Source organism: Gastrolobium bilobum, unplaced genomic scaffold, assembly GCF_033153095.1.
Source record: "Gastrolobium bilobum isolate Gb01-03AN ecotype WA unplaced genomic scaffold, APGP_CSIRO_Gbil_v1 utg8637, whole genome shotgun sequence".
NCBI lineage: Eukaryota > Viridiplantae > Streptophyta > Magnoliopsida > Fabales > Fabaceae > Gastrolobium > Gastrolobium bilobum.
In genome coordinates, this window is record NW_026898325.1 from 90,983 (window position 1) to 108,373 (window position 17,391).

The window sequence follows — 17,391 nt, forward strand, 5'->3', positions numbered from 1 at the left end:
TATTCCTCTAAAAAAGTTAGTGCTAGAAAAGAATATTACAATATCAAAACTCCCGCTGCATCTGTAAAGGACTTCTAAGTTCATTGATAAATTTAATAAAACTGCATGACAAAATATTGACCACAAAAAGTAAGCTAGGGGCACACAATTAAAGGACAAGTAACAAAGTCTGCAAATAATGCAACTATTCTAGGTTATATTTTCTTTTCACGATGACGTGAAACCCTGAATTTCAGGAGCAGAAAACCTCAAATTCTTTTAGATCCCGCTTCTTCTTTTGTTTAGTGTCTTGATAGGCTAGGTCCCTCTGCAAAGTCTGTTATTCTTATAGTTTTGTCACCAAATATATTGACATTCCACTATCAATAACCACCACGGGATTCACTAGGTAGTTACTGCAACCACGTTCGATTAATCAGTAGTACATAGAACCTATGGATTCATATGAAGCCTATATGGCGAATTAGAAGTCTAAAGTTCCAAATTGTTTGCTCTCGATGCTCTTTCCTCCCTGACTTTCAATTCCGTCCTTACAACCAATACTGCCCCGATTCCGCCCAATCCCCAGCTTAGGCAAACCTCGATTCAATCCGTCAAGCAGAACACAAGCTTTACACCATTTCTGCACATAAAATAGATACTGTATCTGAGCTGCTCTAGTTCAGACGAACCAAGAATGAAATCAAAGCGAGACAAAGACCAAACAAGACCTTCAGAAAGGCTACGAATGGCCCTATTAGAAAACTAATCATGGCAGGCCAAAGAAAAAAAATGGAAAAAAAGGAAAAACTAATCTTTTAAGGTAAATTGTGCACGATTATTGATAGGAGTCAGAATACAAAAGTCAAAACTGAATTTAGCAATATTAACTTCATGTCCATAAGGCACAAAAGGAGGCCAATGCAGAAAAATAAGTACAATTTGGTTATGATGTAAAAAGAGGCCGTCAGATAACCCCACAGACCTGCAAACTGCAATAATAAACTTTTATTTTGGGAAGGAATTTTAGAAAGAAAAAAAAAAAAATCATTTTGGAAACAACACAGGTAGAAAACAATGTTCAACTAATGGTTAATTTATTGACCATATATTAACTGAATCAATCACTTACATTGCCACCCAAGTCAGTTAGGGCTTAATTACAGTGGCACTTAAATAACATAAACTTACACGGACAAAACCACTAATGCTGATTGAAATGTACCATTGTATATGTAAGACCAAGTTTACGTGAAGTTTTCATACCCATGGTTCATATTCATACCTGACTAGAAATATAACCACACCGTTCACATGTTCCCTGCTCTGGCATTTTCGTAGCAGTGGAAATCCTGAAATTCTCCCCTGATTTGATGATGTCAAGAATGGCTCTGGGTCTGCATTTCACGATAAGGGCCATCGATATTTCAGTTCAGGAATTTGAGGCATATTGTGAATAACTAAAAGATTGAAGCAAAGCTACTCGGATGCTCACCTGATTCTTTCCAAATCCTTGATGAACTCACGAGCAAAACCGCGATAAGCATTTGGAGAATAAATGCCTGCAATTCTCAAGGGAATATTATAATTGGAAGTTGGATGGACCAAAAAATAAAAATAAAAATAATATATATATAAGTAAATTATAAAAAGATAAAGATTACATTCAGTGGAAAAGTAGTCGAGCCTCTTGAAATATGCATACGTAATCAAGATGTCAAGGATTTGCAAGTAAGAAGATCCAATAGCAACAAAACAAAGAATAAGGAAAAAATGATTTAATGAATAAGGATATATGACAATCTCCTTCTCGTATGTATACTTAAAAGGTTTGCATCTGGGGATGGGCCCATCTTCACCGGTGGTTATTGAAGTGCATCGACTCAATCTTATATATAAAAAGTAGAATTGTTCAATTAGTTGAGAAAGTGAATGGAAAATCAAAGTTGTAAGTTAGTCGTGAATGAATAGAACAGAATACCTAGCAATATCTCCTCTTAATATGTTGAGGAGAACGGTCTCAGCAATATCATCAGCATTGTGACCAGTAACGAGTTTATCTACTTTCAAGAAAGCAGCACCTCGATCAAGGGCCTATCCTACATACATGGATCACAAATTATTAAATGAATGAATGAATGAATGAATGAATGATTGAATATGTTAGGTTGCAACAATCTCAGTTCACCTGGCGACGGAAGACACCACAGAAGGTGCAATTGTTTTTGGTACCAATGAGGTTGACAATTTGATCCATAGTCCAACCGTACAAGTCCTTATAAGAGACGACTTTGAGAGGCAAATCATACTGAATTTGGTTTCTATGAACAGTTTGAAGGGAATCGTCACGGTAGCCTGTGATGCCCTCATCAACGGACAAGAGGAATAGATGGAGACCGTAATTGTGGACGCGGTTCAGTTTGGATAACACATAAGCAAGAACAGTCGAATCTTTACCACCAGAAGCACCGATTGCGATACGTTCACCGCTCCTAAAAAGTTGTTCGCCAACAATGAGTTGATGAATCTCATCCTCGAATACATCGTAGAAGCAATCCTTGCATATCTGTTCAAGAGTTTTAGGTCTTTTAAGAGAAGCTCTTCGTTCATTGCATAAACAGCACAATCGCCCCTTGCTTCTTTTCCTCTCCTCCCCTTCCATACTTCTATACTTCTAGTTCTGTTCTAGGGCACCACCGATTCAATCCAACTCTTTTTCATTTTTATTATACAAGTTACAGTATCTCCTACTTTTAACTCATCTTCTTAATTTAAATAAAATATTTTAAAATTATAATCGAAATATGAATAATTAATTTTGTAAAAAAAAAAAAGAATTTACAGAATCAAGTGATTATTATTAAAAAAAAAAACCCTAATTTAATATGTAGTGATGAATATTAATTATTAAAAAATTGTTATAAAATCAAGTGGGTAAAACTAGCTAATGTACGAGTGAAGCCAGAATAGGAAACAACATAAACACGTGTGAAATCTAATTTCACTCAAACCTTTTTATTTATTTATAATAGAGCGGCAAGGCCCAGCAACAAAAACAGCAGAAAAAAGCACAACAGCACCCAATCAATCAGGATTTCTCACGGAAGTTCTGGGAGGCTGCACATTCAGATCAGCAAGCAGTAGGTTCTTTAAGTCTGCAAGAGGGGAGGACAAGAAATAAGTAGGCTAAGGCATTTTTGGCAAGCCAATCAACACAAATATTCCTTTCCCTATCAGCAAAGATGAGTTTTATCTTCTAATTCTTGTCAAGCCACGCTCCTATCCTAATTAGTAATTACCAAGTGCAGTTTTCGAGCGGAGCTAAGCAAGTTAATATAGAAAAGTCACTCTCAACTATCACTTTAGTTATGCCAAAATATCAAGCATACTCTAAATCATGAATAATAACCCAGAGTTCAGCTTGAAGGGAGGGGGGAGGGGGTAGCAAAATTGAAGAAAAGATTGAAAACCACCAATCCAATTACCATTATGATTAGGAATGAGGCTACCACAAGCAGCTTTATTTTTAGAAACAACACCATCAACATTCAACTTCATCCAGTAATGAGTAGGCCAAACCCAGCAGGAGGGAGAGTACTTTCTGTTTGGATCACAAGTACTTTCATCCACTCAAACCTTTTAATTTTACTAATGGATCACAAGTTTAAAACAACTTGAAATTTTTTTAAAAAATGAGAGAACAGAAACAGGTAATTACTTTTAAGTATCATAATCACTTTTACTTGCACAATTATGAAATGTTGGGTTTGGATGAAATTTTTTTCTTCATAAAAAAAAATTTATTAAAAAAAAACACTTGTTTTATTTACTTTTTAGAAGATTTCTTTTAAAAAAATAAAAATAAAAAGTTCATTCCAATCATCCCAGTAACATGATACAAGATATATCAATTATATTTACAATTTTACACAAATCTTTAGCAAATAAATGTCATTTTTTTTTGCCAGGGAAGATGCCTCAATTTATATAAAACGTATTCCCAAGAAAATACAGATTTTCGCTGACCGGGTAAGATACTGAATTCATAATCGAAGGGAACAGTATAACTCGGTCAATCCAATGGGTTGAGAAGGGCAAGAGTAGTATACAGAAACTAGGAACTGAGGGGCTAACAGGAGGGGGGCACAACAGTTACAGATAAATTAATCAAAGCCAATACGAAGTTAAAAGAAAAAAGAGAGATGCTAATTCTTTGGAATGTTCTTGCCGACAATCTTGGCTGGAGTTATCCGCAGAAGATTTCCAGGCTTACCAGGGACAGCACCTTTGATCATTACCACATTAAGATCATTATCAATTTTCACAATCTTAAGCTTTCTTATCTTCCTCTTCTTTCCTCCCATCCTACCAGGCATCTTCTTTCCTTTGTATACATGGCCAGGTGTAGTTCCAGCACCAATTGATCCTAGTTGTCTATGACTCTTAGAACCATGGCTCATTGGACCCCTTTTGAACCCATGACGCTTGATTCCACCTGTGAATATGTGTACAAATAATAAATCAACGGCCACACATAGTTAACTGTTGAAGGCTATTGTCACGTCAACTCATTCACATTAGCTGCATGTCATCAAAATCTAAAATCTTACTAGCAGGAAATTAGAGTTTAATCTAGAAAAATCACGGCATATTTGAATTCTGTTTTCAAAAACAATTTTTAATTTTTAGATAAAAAATATCTGTTTGATAATATCTATTTTGTAAAAATAATTATAAAAATTATATCTTTTTTTAGTTTTTAAAATCAAATTTAAAGAACATATTTCAATTGTTTCTGTTTTGACTTTAATTAAAAAAAAAAAAAAAAAACACATAAAACAATTATTTTATTGATTACTCTAAGAAACAGTTTTTTTTTTTTTTTTAATAAAAAAAGAAGAAGCAAAACACAATCACGCAGCCCCAAATTTTAGACATTTGAGGCCCCCAATAACTAAGGTTATGATATGATTCAAGTCTTCTATGCTTAAGGTTGATATAAAAAATCATCAGGGAAGTGACCATCTACAGCTAAGACGAGTGCGGAAGATAGATATATTTAATTTGGGGATTCAATAGAAAGAAAGTAATGCTTTGAGAAATAGTGAGTTCTTCTCTTACACCAAATTTTCAGAATTAAATAAAGCACGACAGACATTATTCATACTTGTGACTAGCAAATGACATAATTGTGAGCAAATGGTAAGATATCAAATTATATTATTAAATACAATAAAAGAAGATAGGTTTTTCAATCACAATGTGAGTGTAATAAAATAGACAACACAATTTGCACCATTTTAAGATAAGAGCTAAGGAAAATTTATGATTTTATTCACAGGCAGCAGCAAAAGTAGAAGAACAAGAATAATATTTTAATGAAGTAAAAAAAATATAAAAAGAATTAAACAATGCGAAAAGCAAATACCAGTACAGTACTATTAGAAGAAGTTGAAAAGAGAGAGAACCTTGGAAACCCTTGCCAATGGTGGTGCCGGAGACATCAACGAGATCACCCTCCTTGAAGATTTCATCAAAAATAAGACGTTGGTTAGGGTCGAAGCCATCGACGGATTGAAGACGAAACTCCTGAAGATGGCGCATGGGAATGGCCCCAACCTTTTGGAGATGACCCATTTCGGGTTTGGTTAATTTGCGGTCTCTGAGCCTTCGGTAACCAACCTGCACAGCATTGTACCCATCCGTAGCTTCAGACTTTATCTGAGTGACAATGTTGCCTTCTTTGAAACCAACCACTGTGACCGGAACAACCACTCCATCTTCTTCAAAATAGCTCATCATTCCCAACTTGGTCCCCATCACTCCAATACCTGCTTCCATGCTCATAACCACCACCAAACCTTTCCCTTTCCCTTTCCCTTTTCTTCCTCCTCCTCCTTGCAATTTCACAAATGGGTTCGGGTTCGGGTTCTTCATTTGCCATGGCACAACCGTTGTTGAAATAGAACATGGCACGCGAGAAATTGAAAATGAAACTGATGGCGAATAATAAGAACGGGAGATTGGTGAAGAAATGGATAAGATTGACATGACTGACGACTATCTGTATCTGTATCTGTATCTGTATCTCACAGAAGGAAAATCGAAGCCATAGACAGACACAGCAAAGCAATAAATTATGAACTCTTATCCTATATGCCTCTGCGAGTGCTCTACCCAATGGATAGAACTTGCTTTACCATCTACTCGGCCCGACCCGATTCTATTTGTGGGCCTTTCATGTGGATCACCATTTCCCACTGCCTAAATTTGGTTAATAACCATAATTGTGATTTTTCTTAAATAATAATAATAAAAAAAACACGAAACTTCATCCTCTGTATTTCTATCATTTTAGAACATTAGGTTTGAAATGAAAAATTAATTTGATTTCGAATTTCTTTTTATTTTAGTTGTGTCATAAAAATTTACTCAAATTTGATTGGATTTAAGGTGCATTTTATTTTATTTTATTTTATTTTTTGTATTAATATTCTTACGCTTACTGTTTATGCCACTTAACATATTCTAAGTAAGAAAAATAAAATAAAATTATTAACCTAAAAATTTAATTAATCTTTAATGCGTGCAAACAAGAGAGCTTATTGTTGAATTAAATCAAAATAATATGAATCAATTAAACCATTTCGAATTTTTATTGTTCCAAATACAACCAAACTGATATAAATTTGAACTTTTTATTGCTAGAAATTTAATTCGTTCGTTTTGTTTCCAAGGACAACCTTTACTGGTGCCTAAATTTAACTGTAAAGTTGTCATAAGGCATCAATCACACATAGCTCCATAAGTTTTTTTTTTTCAGGTTGCTTTGACTACAGCCGGACTGATCAAGACAGTGTCACCCTTTTACATTGACTATTCTCTCAGACTTTCGAAAGCTACACTCTGGGTCTAATGGTGAATCCCGAGCTGGTGAGTGGAGACAAGTTTTAAACATATTCGTTCACATCACATTACATTACATAAAGTTGCTTGATAGCAAAACGTCCAATATGAGTTAACGACAAAAATGGGTGCGCAGCAAGATAGAAGAAACAGAACAAAACAGTAAATTTTTGTGGTAGCTGATATAAGCCAATGACAAATATATGCCCTAAATTAACTGGGAGGAAAACAAATACCCGCTTCGTATTCTCCAACTCATTGGTACTGTAAACAATTGGTGTGATTCTAAAGTATCAAGGAAAAAAGACCAGCCCAAATAAATGAGATCAACCCTTGCCAAAGTTACAAAATCAAATAAATGACTAGACACAATTATTTCTCACTATTATGACGCTTGAAAGAAAATGTGTGAGAAATTATTTGCTTCTGCAACCTTCTAGTTCCCAGCAAATTGAAAAGTTAGAAGATGGCTGGTTGCTAATGTAACAACTAAATTGTATTGCTCTACAAATCAAAGCTTCGGCAATCATGTATTCGCTGGAAACAAATCCCAGATACTTCCATGAACCATTCATCCTCAGATATCTACAGGGTCGTTGATCTCCTGTAAAACAGCAAAAAGTGAGACTATCAGAACATTTTAGATCTTAAAAAGCTTAGTAGTTATTGTTAACAAAGACATTGAATAACTTGTGCTAATGTTCCTGTAATGTAATTGAACTTAAGTTCTCTGATATATTCCATCCACAAAAGTATATGATGGATCCCCCAACACGGTCTAAGGAGTATATTAGGAAGGGATTTAGGAGAATCAGGGGTAAAAAGGGAATAGAATTTGAGAAAGGGAAGGAATGCTGGAACGGATAGGACAACGGCATTAAAGAGGAAGGAAATGCGCTGGAGATAAATATCCAGAAATTAAGGTGCGGGGAGTAGGGCGTAGGCGCCTTGAATGGCCTACAGCACTATTTTCATTCCAGGTTTTCCTTTTCCAGTTTGAGAGATCTATATACTACATAACTTCTTTCTGATATCTCTTATTTTCAGTAAGAGCAAATTTTAGTAAATAATACAGTGATATTTTAGTTCTCATTATCAGTTTCTATCAGTCTAAGACAACTTTTGACCAATGGAGAGAAACAATTTCTAATTGGGACAAGAATATATTTGAAGATAGTTGCAGAATCAGTATCTTCGTGGTATTCAATAATTAGACGATTTGAAAAGCTAGATAGATGTGAGCACGAATTTAATCACAATGAGCTAATTCCATGGCTGTTCGTTCCAAATCTATTTTTGTTTTAAAGAATATGAATTAATGGAGGTTTTCAATGCCGCCTGTACATGAAGTGATCTCCTCTACTGCCAGGAAGTTCTAATGTGAATGTTGAGGGTGCTGTAGTTGCCTATTCAAAGAAAGCTAATTCAAGATTCATATGCCAAGGCAGTTTGTGCTCTTGAACAACTGAGATCTAGAGCTGTAGCTCATGAAAAAGGGTCCCGGCTATTTCTGTTGAATCAAAGATTCTCAAAAGAGAGGTTCTGAGGTAAATATATCAAGATTCTGGTTCCTGATTGGAGGATCATTCGAGTTCTACATGAGATACCAGGCAACCAAGGATTATGCAACCAAAAAAAAAAAAGAGAAGTGGATATATTTTGAATGCCGTCATCCTCCTCCATCCAGCTTTTAACCTTGCACAGTCTGATTATATAACTGAAAGGAGCTCCATCCTGTTATTTCTACTGACATACATACCCATTTTTTGACCAGCAACTAGACAAGAAACCAAAGATACCCGTTACACCACTTCAAACAAAACACAAACTCTTCTTCCAACACACACCCCACCTAGGAAACACCACCCCTTTTGGGCCCATTTGTTTGTGCCTTTTCTAAGAAAAAAACACTTTAGGATAATTAGATAAATTTTTGAAAAAAAAGAAAACATAAAAGCAACAAAAAAAGTTGTTTTAGTGCTTTTTCATATGCTAAAAAGAGTAGCTTATGGGGAAAAAAAAAAAAAGCTATATCATAAAAGCACATTTTTTAAAAGCTTATCCAAACACATGCGAAAAGGTGAAGTGCCGTGAGAAAGAAACTCAAAAGCCCATAAAGAAAATATTATTGTACCTTATTCTCAATTACCACCCCATCCGGAATTTCCAACTTCAAGCCAGGTTTTGCAACAATAGTCACTTGCCCCTGATAAAGTGCGTGTAAAAGATCAAACAGGTAAATGCAAGGAAATACAAGTCTCTGAAATAGTAGTTCATACAGACTCACCCAAGACAATCATGCATATTTTTTGGTCGATGATGTAAATTTAGTATCATGAACAACTTAAATTACTGGAAGTATATTGAATTTGAATGCTTACAATAAATTCTCTACTCCCAGATGAGCTAATCTCAACCTTCAATTCCATATGAAAAGCTAAAACTTGCCAAGTTTAAATTAACAGAAAACTTAAAGAAAATTTGTGAGAAGAATTCAAGAACATTTTTTTCACGGAGTCTTTGTAAGGTACTGATTGTAGATATCCACTTTAGAATAAATATATGAGTTATCTTTTTTCTGTATTATCCAGATATTTTCCTTTCTCTGATGATCTAGAATAATGAGTTTTAGAAAAATAAAAACCAATCTTGGCCTTCACCTAACAACTTATGGTCCTTGACATGATATCAAAGTCTCTATATCCTAACAGCTTATGATGATCTAGAATATAGCCAGTGCATTGTCTATGCTTTGCTTCTCCCAGCCCAAAGGACTCTTGCAAGAGAGGATGTATTAGAGATACAAAACTAATATGAGGAGAGAAATAGAGAGAGATGAAGCATGCCAATTTGTTACCATTGTATCTTTCCAAAAGTAAGAAAAAAAAATTAAAAAAAAGTAGTAAAAATCAAACTTGTAAGAAAAAGTTTTCCCAGATATTCTATGACCACCATTAGAAAAGGACAAACACAGAATACTGCATGCAGTTCTCAGTAATTTCAATTACGAGTGTAGTCTGTACTCTGCATATAATTAAAGGGAATGTAAAGCGACTATTCAATATGCTGCATGACTAACATAAAAAGGAACATCTATTATACCTTTAAAGTAATATTAGTTCCAAACCACACATCACCTCTCACCATCAAACTATCCAACTCAATGATGCTTGGAATGGATCTGAAGCGACTTTGGAAGTCATCAACCTGAGAATGAAACAGGATATACAATTCATAAGAAAGGGAATAACTAGGGAAGGGTAAGACAACAAATAAGTAAATCTTCACCTTTTCAAATTCAGCTCCCAAGTCTATAACAGGATTTAAAGGATTAGTTCTAGCTGGATTACGAGTTAAAACGCCTTCTTTACAAGTGTATAGATCTGACTGCAAGAATACATGATTGGTGAAAAGGAAAGTCAGTCACGTACACCAAAGTATGTTTTTCAGTAACAGAATTTACAAGTACATGAGGTAATTGTCACCTGTAGAATTAGCAAATCTGATGTTGCATCCAAGGGAAGAAAACGGGACTCTGGTACGGAGACACCGATCACATTATCAAAGAACTAGCATACAAACAAAGGAGATAATATATTAAAAACAGCAATCAGTAACTTCAAATCTAGATGAAATGAGCTTATGTAAGGTGAACCTTTCAGGAAGATATATACAAGGAAAAAGAAGAGGAATGATCTTAAAGGGACAGATCCAGAGAATAAAGAGGAGGTGGACCCAAATGAACAAATACACAAAGGCCCAAGGACAGAATGGGGAGAAGCAACAAATGGCATAGCAAGCAACAATCAGCATAACAGAATGTGGGTGGAATGAACGTGGGGTATGGCATGGTTTGGGTTGTTATAAGAGAGAGAAGGTAGGAAACTAGTATATAAGGGAAATTAGTATAGTGAGAAGGCAGGCAAAATTTGGATAATTAGGTGTAAGGTGAAAAAGAGGGACTGGGAAGTCCTCTTGAGTGGGAGTCAGGCTATGTTAGCCATATCAGTAGTGTCCATTTATTTCTGTTATTTTTCTCTTGTAATGTGTCTCCATTTGTTGGACAATTTTTAATATAATCAGTGTTAGTTTTTCTCCAAATCAGTATCACTGTTTTATCTGTTTAATTAGCTGTGCGTAAATTGGTTTCACCAAGTAACCCTTCAATTCATTCCCACATAAGCTAACAGTAGGGTAAAGATAGTTAGGGAACGGTACCTTTGAAACTGAAGGCTTCTTGTGCTCTAGAATATCAGCGTCAACAAGCCTCTTAACAGCTCTTAAACTTACCCACCTATACAGAGTACAACATATAAAATTTAGCACATTTGGTAAATTTCAGCAAGAGATTGAACAAAACTAGCATTTCACTCACATGTTTGTTGTATCGATGAGTTTGAAATTATCCTTCAACTTCAATAAATCAATCAGGAAAAATAAACCAAAATAGAAAAGATAAATTAGATTATGTTATAATATTCTTGTAAGTCTTGTCAGAAAGCCATTATAAAACTTCTAGAACTAGAGCATAAAATGAAACAGATAATAAAAATATATACAAGTTGTAAAAATAAAATTAAAAATTACAACTTACATGTTTATTGTGATTTTGAGCAATCTCGTGAAGCTGCAAGGATCACAAAATATATAATGTTTAAACCGAAGCTGTTCAAGTTATATATGTCACAGTACCATTACAACAGGATACTAGCAACCGAATTAGCCTATTACCTTATCAGAATTTGACAAGAATTAGTAGGTCCTAAGTACTGAACCTCAGGACTAGACCACTCGAGATAAGTGAAAAAGAGCTCACATCAAACAATCTAAAATGTGTTTCACAATAGTATCCCCAGTGATAAATGAAAATTTTAATTTCAATAAACTTCATTTAGTAGCGCAATGCTTTTCTGGTTTATATTTCTAAATTTCTGAATTCGAAAATTTACAATATATACTCGTATGTAGTGCCACAGGGTAAAACTAGCACAAATATTAATGACCTATTGATCTAGAATCAGACGGTTACAAGTCCTGACACAAATATTGAAGAGACTGAAGGGGGAAGGTAAGAGTGAAGTTAAAGAAAATATACCCTAAAATTTATTGGAGTTAAGATTAAACTAGGTGTAAGTGAATGGCTTGGTGTCACCTGGAAAAAAAGAGAGAAAATGAAACATGAAACTTGGAAACCTAAAAAGGGAACTGGCAGTATTACGCGTCATAGATGAAAATATTTATGTTACCTCCATGCAATATCCAATGTCATTAGTCATCAAATGATTTAGTATGTCTAAAAGATGCAGTCAAGGTTGACAAAAATCTAAATATTTGAATCTCAATGCTAGGTTATGAAGCAATGACTTCAAACAATATTATCACTAATGATCAAAACTATAAGGATACTTGGATCAATGACAGTAGCCACATTGTCTGAGTTCAACACAAGGATATACTCCTTACCCTGGAAAACAAAATGAAAAAATTAGTCAAAAATGCACAAACAAATAGGAGCACTTCCCACACATAAACATATACAAAAGTGTTAGATTATAGCTTTGTGTTGTTACTGTTGTATAATTCAATTCAAGTGTTCTACAGCTCTTGCTTAGGGGTTTTGAAAGACAAAGGAAAAGAGCGGTCAACTGTATAAAAAGTTCATACCTGTGACAATAATAAATCAAGGGTTCCACCAGTTATTAGTGAACAGATCACATCAGCATTGTCAAATGGATACCTTCACATGTATAGAATTAGCAGGTTAATTTAAATGATAAAGTACATACCATGTAAGCCAATTTGAAAGTCATGGAGAACAAGATTAAAAATTGAAATATAAAAGCTTTCAATTGTTTTATTCATTGATAATGATAATTTGACGGCTTGATATTGTCAATTTTATAGTTCAACTGCTAACTACTTAATATTTCAACAATCTTAAATTTACAGCTATTAAACTTATATTTTAATTTTTTTTTATTTAAATTAAAGCATAAATCTCTTTTATTTGGGTTCATTGACTGCCTACTCCAAATAGTTTGGGATGTTGGTGTTGATATAAAGTATAAATCTCTAGGTACTTCAAGGTGCTATGATAATAAGACTTTCTCAGCTCTTTATAAATACCAATACTTTTTGGCAATCCAATAAACAATAGTTACCTGTCATCTATAATGCCATATAGTCATATACTAGGAAGACCATGTTAAAGGGATTAAAAATTTTAAAGAGGTGAATGTGAATATATCATATCATGGTTTCAAAATAAAGAAAATTTGAAGAGATATTTTTACATGCATTAATTTTTGCATGCCAAACCAAATTCAAATGTCAGTTAAAACATAATATGTAACTAGACCTCTTTCATAGGTTATAAGTACTTATAGATCAACTACATCTATTTTGCTCAGTATAAAATAAAATTCTGGAAACAACCTAGTCTGTCCCACAATAATTCAAAAAAGATTAAGTAAACAGAGAATAGCTTCTTGACTATCTCTAAGCTTTGCCTCTGCATCTAAATTACTCAGTATAAAAAAATTCTGGAAACAACCTAGTCTGTCCCACAATAATTCAAAAAAGATTAAGTAAACAGAGAATAGCTTCTTGACTATCTCTAAGCTTTGCCTACAACAAAGGTAATACTAATCTCAATATTTTGAAAATGTCCAAAACAATAGCGAACAATAACTGAACTTTAGATCTCTTATTCTACAAGCATGCATATAAACATCTAGAATTCTATTTAAGAGACAGATATTTGAAGTATGGCATACACTTCATCCATGCTGTAATGTCCACCCAATAACTTCAACTCTGGACCTTCACCCTATATAGATTATGATGAACTAATCATGAGAAATCACAAATCAACATCAATTCATTGAAAATATGAAACAAATGCAAACCTGCTTAAAAGTGTGCACATCAATGCCTGATTTCGAATACTTTTCCAAAACCTATGCAACATGAAGCTGAAGATTTCAATAATAGTTGAGATCAAACAATCCAATATGGAAATTGAAATGTCAAATCACCTTTTGAGTATTATCATGAGTGTCATCTTTGTTAAAAAGAAGCAATGGAACCTTGCACCCATACTTGGAGTTGAGGATCTACAAACAGTCAATGGCAATTATATATTAAGGTAAAATAAGAGTTGCAGATACTATATGAGGTATGTGCACAATCTGGATCATTCATAAAAAAACTGTAGTGGGACCCAAGGAATAAACCAAAGGCTTGCAGAGGAGTCTGTAAGCAGTATGGTAATATAAGTATGTATGAGTACCATAACTCGTATGTTAATTATAAATGTCTCACCTCAATCTGGTTTATGATCAAGTCCAGAAATGTCAGCCCATCGCAAATATCAATGGCAGATCTACATGAGATCCAAAAAGTCTCATCAGTCTAAATCCATTGTGAATTTTGAATAATCCGTGGAGGGAGGGAGCATGAGTAAACAAGTGCATGAAAATGACTTCAAACACTTGATGCATATATGTATAAAGTGCTATAATGTTTTACAAGCCTTTCTAATATATTGATCCTTGATAAAAGAGAAAGAAGAAGGCTAGAAAACAGCAGCAGCACAAACAGAAAGAAAAATACATATGAAACAAATAGGCACAAAAAGAGGGAGAGAAGGAGAGGGGGGGACCCTCCAAAACAGAAGGTCCAGTTTAGACTTGGCATAGATGTGCTTTCAACTAGGAAATTATATATAAAAATATATTGCTCAAATGAAGCCAACATTTTATGCAAAAATAACTGAAGCATGAATATTGCAATTTGAGGAGTTGGATGAATGCTTACTTGGGACCTTCGAAACCCATATTTCTTCCTGGGGTACCATTGAACTTCAAAACAACAAGCTTATCCAAATGCTTCTTAGTTTCTTCTATATCTGCTTTCGATGTGAAAGTTGCTCAGCTATACTTTGTAAAAAGCAATGATCACAATGGCAGAGAAAACAGAAGGCAAATAAGTTATCCAATGATTGTTTTACCTTTAGGTAAGGGCGCTAAATTAGCATAGGGGAGAACAGTTACGTTCAACTTGGCCAAATCATTTTTGCTCATGCTTTCTTCAGTTTGTGGAGCTTCTTCTCTTTAAAGGTTAATGGCATACCAAATAATCAATTTAACAGAAAATCAAATCAAATCAAAAAGAGGTAAATAAAAAAAGGGGGTATAATACCGAGCAGCATGAATATCGGGAGTGGCAGTAGCAGAGAGCTGCAACTTGTTCTGCTCAAGCAGCAAGGTTTTGGTAATCAAATTACAGAACAAATAAACAAATTGGACAGAATCATTGGCGGGAATAGGATAAGCAATACGCTTGTAAATATCGAGGGGCGTGCTAGAGTCAACCAAAGCGACAATGGGAATTTGAAGTTTAAAAGCTTCATTGATGACGGAAGACTTGCGCTCAGTATCAACAATAACAATACAATCGGGTGGCTGTGTGGGACCAAAGTAGAGCTTCTTGTGGCGAGACCTGAACTTCTTTGGGCTGTTGCTGTTCGTCAAGAACCCACCGGTGCGCCACAGAACATTCGCAGAGCGGCTATAGCACCCAACCTTCTTTGTCATCAGCTCGAAGATATCGTCCAACAGAGGGTTCGTGTTGATGAACATGAACCTGCCTTTTTGCCGTGCCAGCGAAGCCATGAAGTTGCACGCGCTGCGCATGCATATCAATGTCTTGTCCGAATCGATTATGGCCATTTTGTTGCGGAAGCCATACGTGTACACCTTGAAATGATGAGCTGCAACTCGCCGACCCAACTGGGCATTCGTGCTCAGCAGCTTCTGAATCACGATCGAATGGATCGTCATGCTTTTCTCGATTGATTCTCTCACTCACACTCTCTCTCGCATTAGGGTTTTTCAATTTTCGCAGAGCAAGGTTTCTCTCTCAAGAGATCTCAATGCTTTGATCTCTTCACTTGAGTGACTAATAAATATTTAAAAAATTATTGAACATAATCAACAATCAATTAATGTTTATTATAAATATATAAATATATATATATTCTATGGAGTTATTTGTGAAAAAAAGAAATAATCTATTCTTAAATGGATTTAATCACGTAAAATATGATTACGAATAATGTGTGTGTATATATATACGAGACTGGCAACCTATTTTATTTTTAAGGTTACATCTTGTAGGATCTTAAATTCTGCAGTTCATATCCATGGATTGTTGCTAGAGCCTTGATCTATTTTTATTTTTATTTTTATTTTTTATTTTCTTTCTGGAAGAAGTGCAAAGTTTCTCAATTTATTTAGATCTCCTTTGTTTTTATCTTTGGGGTATTACTCCATTTAACTTCACCCAAGTTACTTCTTAAGAAAGCTGTTATGCAAAATCGGGAAAGTGCAGTCAATTGTAGAGAGGAACCACCAAGTTTGTCACTCTTCTTTCCATTGATTCATAAAGCGACTCGGAGAGAGGACACAACATATTAGCATCAGGCGAAATTCGTTTCCTAGAAATTTTTTGAATACTAGAGAGACGTAATTATTAGAGAAATGATCAGAGAGTGAGTTTAATAGGAAAATGTAAAAAAATTGTTTGGTTGACTGAAATATTATCAGGAAAATTTATTTAAATTTGCAAAATTTATGTTTGGAAAAAACTTCGCACCTGTTTTTTCACTCCTCCAGTTATCTCAAAATACCACATCTCAAGTGGTATTCTGTAACAGTGAATTTCATCCAAAAATTAACACAAAAGTCATTTATCTATCTATCCTATTTCCCTAGTATTTTTTTCAAAATCATAAACAAAAATAATATTTTTCAATATCCAGTTGCCTCCCCCAAAATAAATTTTCTAACAAAAAGTACATAGAGTGTCCGGTGAAGAATTAAGCGAGAACCAGCGGACATGTGCAGTAAGGGTGATGTTGACAAATTTTAAGGCCTGTTTGCCGCAGTTTTTTACCTTTTTTTTTTATAATTCAAAAGTTATTTTTAAGTTAAAATTAAAAACAACAGTTTAATAATAAAATTAAAAGCAAATTATTTATGAAAAAAGTGTTACGGGAGATGAAATTATCTTCTCCAAACGAAACGCAACCCAAATTGTATTATTTTGAGGGTTAGAAAAAGAGAAAAAGAAGTATAATGTTGTAGGAAAATATTTAGGTAATATTATAGAGATAGAGATGGTGGGACCCACCCTTGTTTTCAAAAACCAAAAAAATAAACAAGTGTGGGTCCCACCATCTCTATCTCTATAACATTACCTAAACATTTTCCTACAACATTATACTTCTATTTCCCTTAGAAAAATTAATGAAAGATATTTTAAGAATTTTATTTGTTTATTTGTTATATGAATTTTACTAAAATACCCTTTATTAATTTCTCTAATCCTTAAAATGATATAATTTTTTGGGTTGACGGAAATAAATTTATCATGTGCCAAGAGAAATGATAAATCCATTGTTTATTATATAAAACTTTTAGCTTTAAAATTATGTTAAAACTC

At 34.2% G+C, this 17,391-nt stretch overlaps 3 protein-coding genes across 8 annotated transcripts; all 3 read right to left on the reverse strand.

Moving 5' to 3' along the window:
• On the reverse strand, positions 1 to 2,684 carry LOC133314911 (cytoplasmic tRNA 2-thiolation protein 1). Of its 4 annotated transcripts, XM_061516458.1 has the most exons (7): positions 2,168 to 2,684; positions 1,961 to 2,073; positions 1,775 to 1,867; positions 1,644 to 1,684; positions 1,475 to 1,541; positions 1,265 to 1,376; positions 1 to 622 (listed from the first exon to the last, which is right to left on the reverse strand). In XM_061516458.1, the coding sequence occupies exons 1-7, from the start codon at positions 2,639 to 2,641 to the stop codon at positions 464 to 466; spliced, it is 1,059 nt and encodes a 352-aa protein (XP_061372442.1). In that variant the 5' UTR covers positions 2,642 to 2,684; the 3' UTR covers positions 1 to 463. The 4 variants fall into 4 exon arrangements, with proteins under 4 accessions (XP_061372442.1, XP_061372440.1, XP_061372441.1 ...); XM_061516456.1 differs by having other exon boundaries at positions 1,475 to 1,684; XM_061516457.1 differs by having other exon boundaries at positions 1,644 to 1,867.
• A 1,236-nt stretch (positions 2,685 to 3,920) lies between these two features.
• Positions 3,921 to 6,136, reverse strand: LOC133314925 (large ribosomal subunit protein uL3c). Its single transcript, XM_061516472.1, has 2 exons — positions 5,448 to 6,136; positions 3,921 to 4,474 (listed from the first exon to the last, which is right to left on the reverse strand). Exons 1-2 carry the CDS (start codon positions 6,028 to 6,030, stop codon positions 4,185 to 4,187), a joined length of 873 nt encoding a protein of 290 aa, XP_061372456.1. The 5' UTR covers positions 6,031 to 6,136; the 3' UTR covers positions 3,921 to 4,184.
• Positions 6,137 to 7,088: 952 nt separating this feature from the next.
• On the reverse strand, positions 7,089 to 15,797 carry LOC133314910 (UTP--glucose-1-phosphate uridylyltransferase-like). 3 transcript variants are annotated; one of them, XM_061516453.1, is made up of 19 exons: positions 15,088 to 15,797; positions 14,897 to 14,997; positions 14,704 to 14,794; positions 14,209 to 14,269; positions 13,923 to 14,000; positions 13,794 to 13,844; positions 13,662 to 13,714; positions 12,550 to 12,622; positions 12,292 to 12,349; positions 12,132 to 12,178; positions 11,981 to 12,037; positions 11,480 to 11,512; positions 11,261 to 11,298; positions 11,104 to 11,179; positions 10,371 to 10,454; positions 10,174 to 10,272; positions 9,988 to 10,092; positions 9,020 to 9,091; positions 7,089 to 7,489 (listed from the first exon to the last, which is right to left on the reverse strand). In XM_061516453.1, the coding sequence occupies exons 1-19, from the start codon at positions 15,726 to 15,728 to the stop codon at positions 7,463 to 7,465; spliced, it is 1,845 nt and encodes a 614-aa protein (XP_061372437.1). In that variant the 5' UTR covers positions 15,729 to 15,797; the 3' UTR covers positions 7,089 to 7,462. The 3 variants fall into 3 exon arrangements, 1 of the variants encoding a protein (XP_061372437.1); XR_009752025.1 differs by lacking the exons at positions 7,089 to 7,489; positions 9,020 to 9,091 and having other exon boundaries at positions 10,174 to 10,268; XR_009752026.1 differs by lacking the exons at positions 7,089 to 7,489; positions 9,020 to 9,091; positions 9,988 to 10,092; ... (5 more) ...; positions 11,981 to 12,037; positions 13,662 to 13,714 and having other exon boundaries at positions 12,154 to 12,178.
• Between the last annotated feature and the right edge of the window lie 1,594 nt (positions 15,798 to 17,391).

What these genes read in the sequence shown, in the direction of transcription:
- LOC133314911 (XM_061516455.1), bottom strand. Translation starts at nt 2,641, where the DNA reads ATGGAAGGGGAGGAGAGGAAAAGAAGCAAGGGGCGATTGTGCTGTTTA. An exon ending in GTGGTGTCTTCCGTCGCCAG is followed by an intron (nt 2,074 to 2,167) that starts GTGAACTGAGAT and finishes TATGTAGGATAG; the next exon opens with GCCCTTGATCGAGGTGCTGC. An exon ending in AAGGATTTGGAAAGAATCAG is followed by an intron (nt 1,377 to 1,474) that starts GTGAGCATCCGA and finishes CGTGAAATGCAG; the next exon opens with ACCCAGAGCCATTCTTGACA.
- LOC133314925 (XM_061516472.1), bottom strand. Translation starts at nt 6,030, where the DNA reads ATGTCAATCTTATCCATTTCTTCACCAATCTCCCGTTCTTATTATTCG. An exon ending in CATTGGCAAGGGTTTCCAAG is followed by an intron (nt 4,475 to 5,447) that starts GTTCTCTCTCTT and finishes ACATATTCACAG; the next exon opens with GTGGAATCAAGCGTCATGGG.
- LOC133314910 (XM_061516453.1), bottom strand. Translation starts at nt 15,728, where the DNA reads ATGACGATCCATTCGATCGTGATTCAGAAGCTGCTGAGCACGAATGCC. An exon ending in TTTAGCGCCCTTACCTAAAG is followed by an intron (nt 14,795 to 14,896) that starts GTAAAACAATCA and finishes CATCGAAAGCAG; the next exon opens with ATATAGAAGAAACTAAGAAG. An exon ending in ATGGGTTTCGAAGGTCCCAA is followed by an intron (nt 14,270 to 14,703) that starts GTAAGCATTCAT and finishes GATCTCATGTAG; the next exon opens with ATCTGCCATTGATATTTGCG.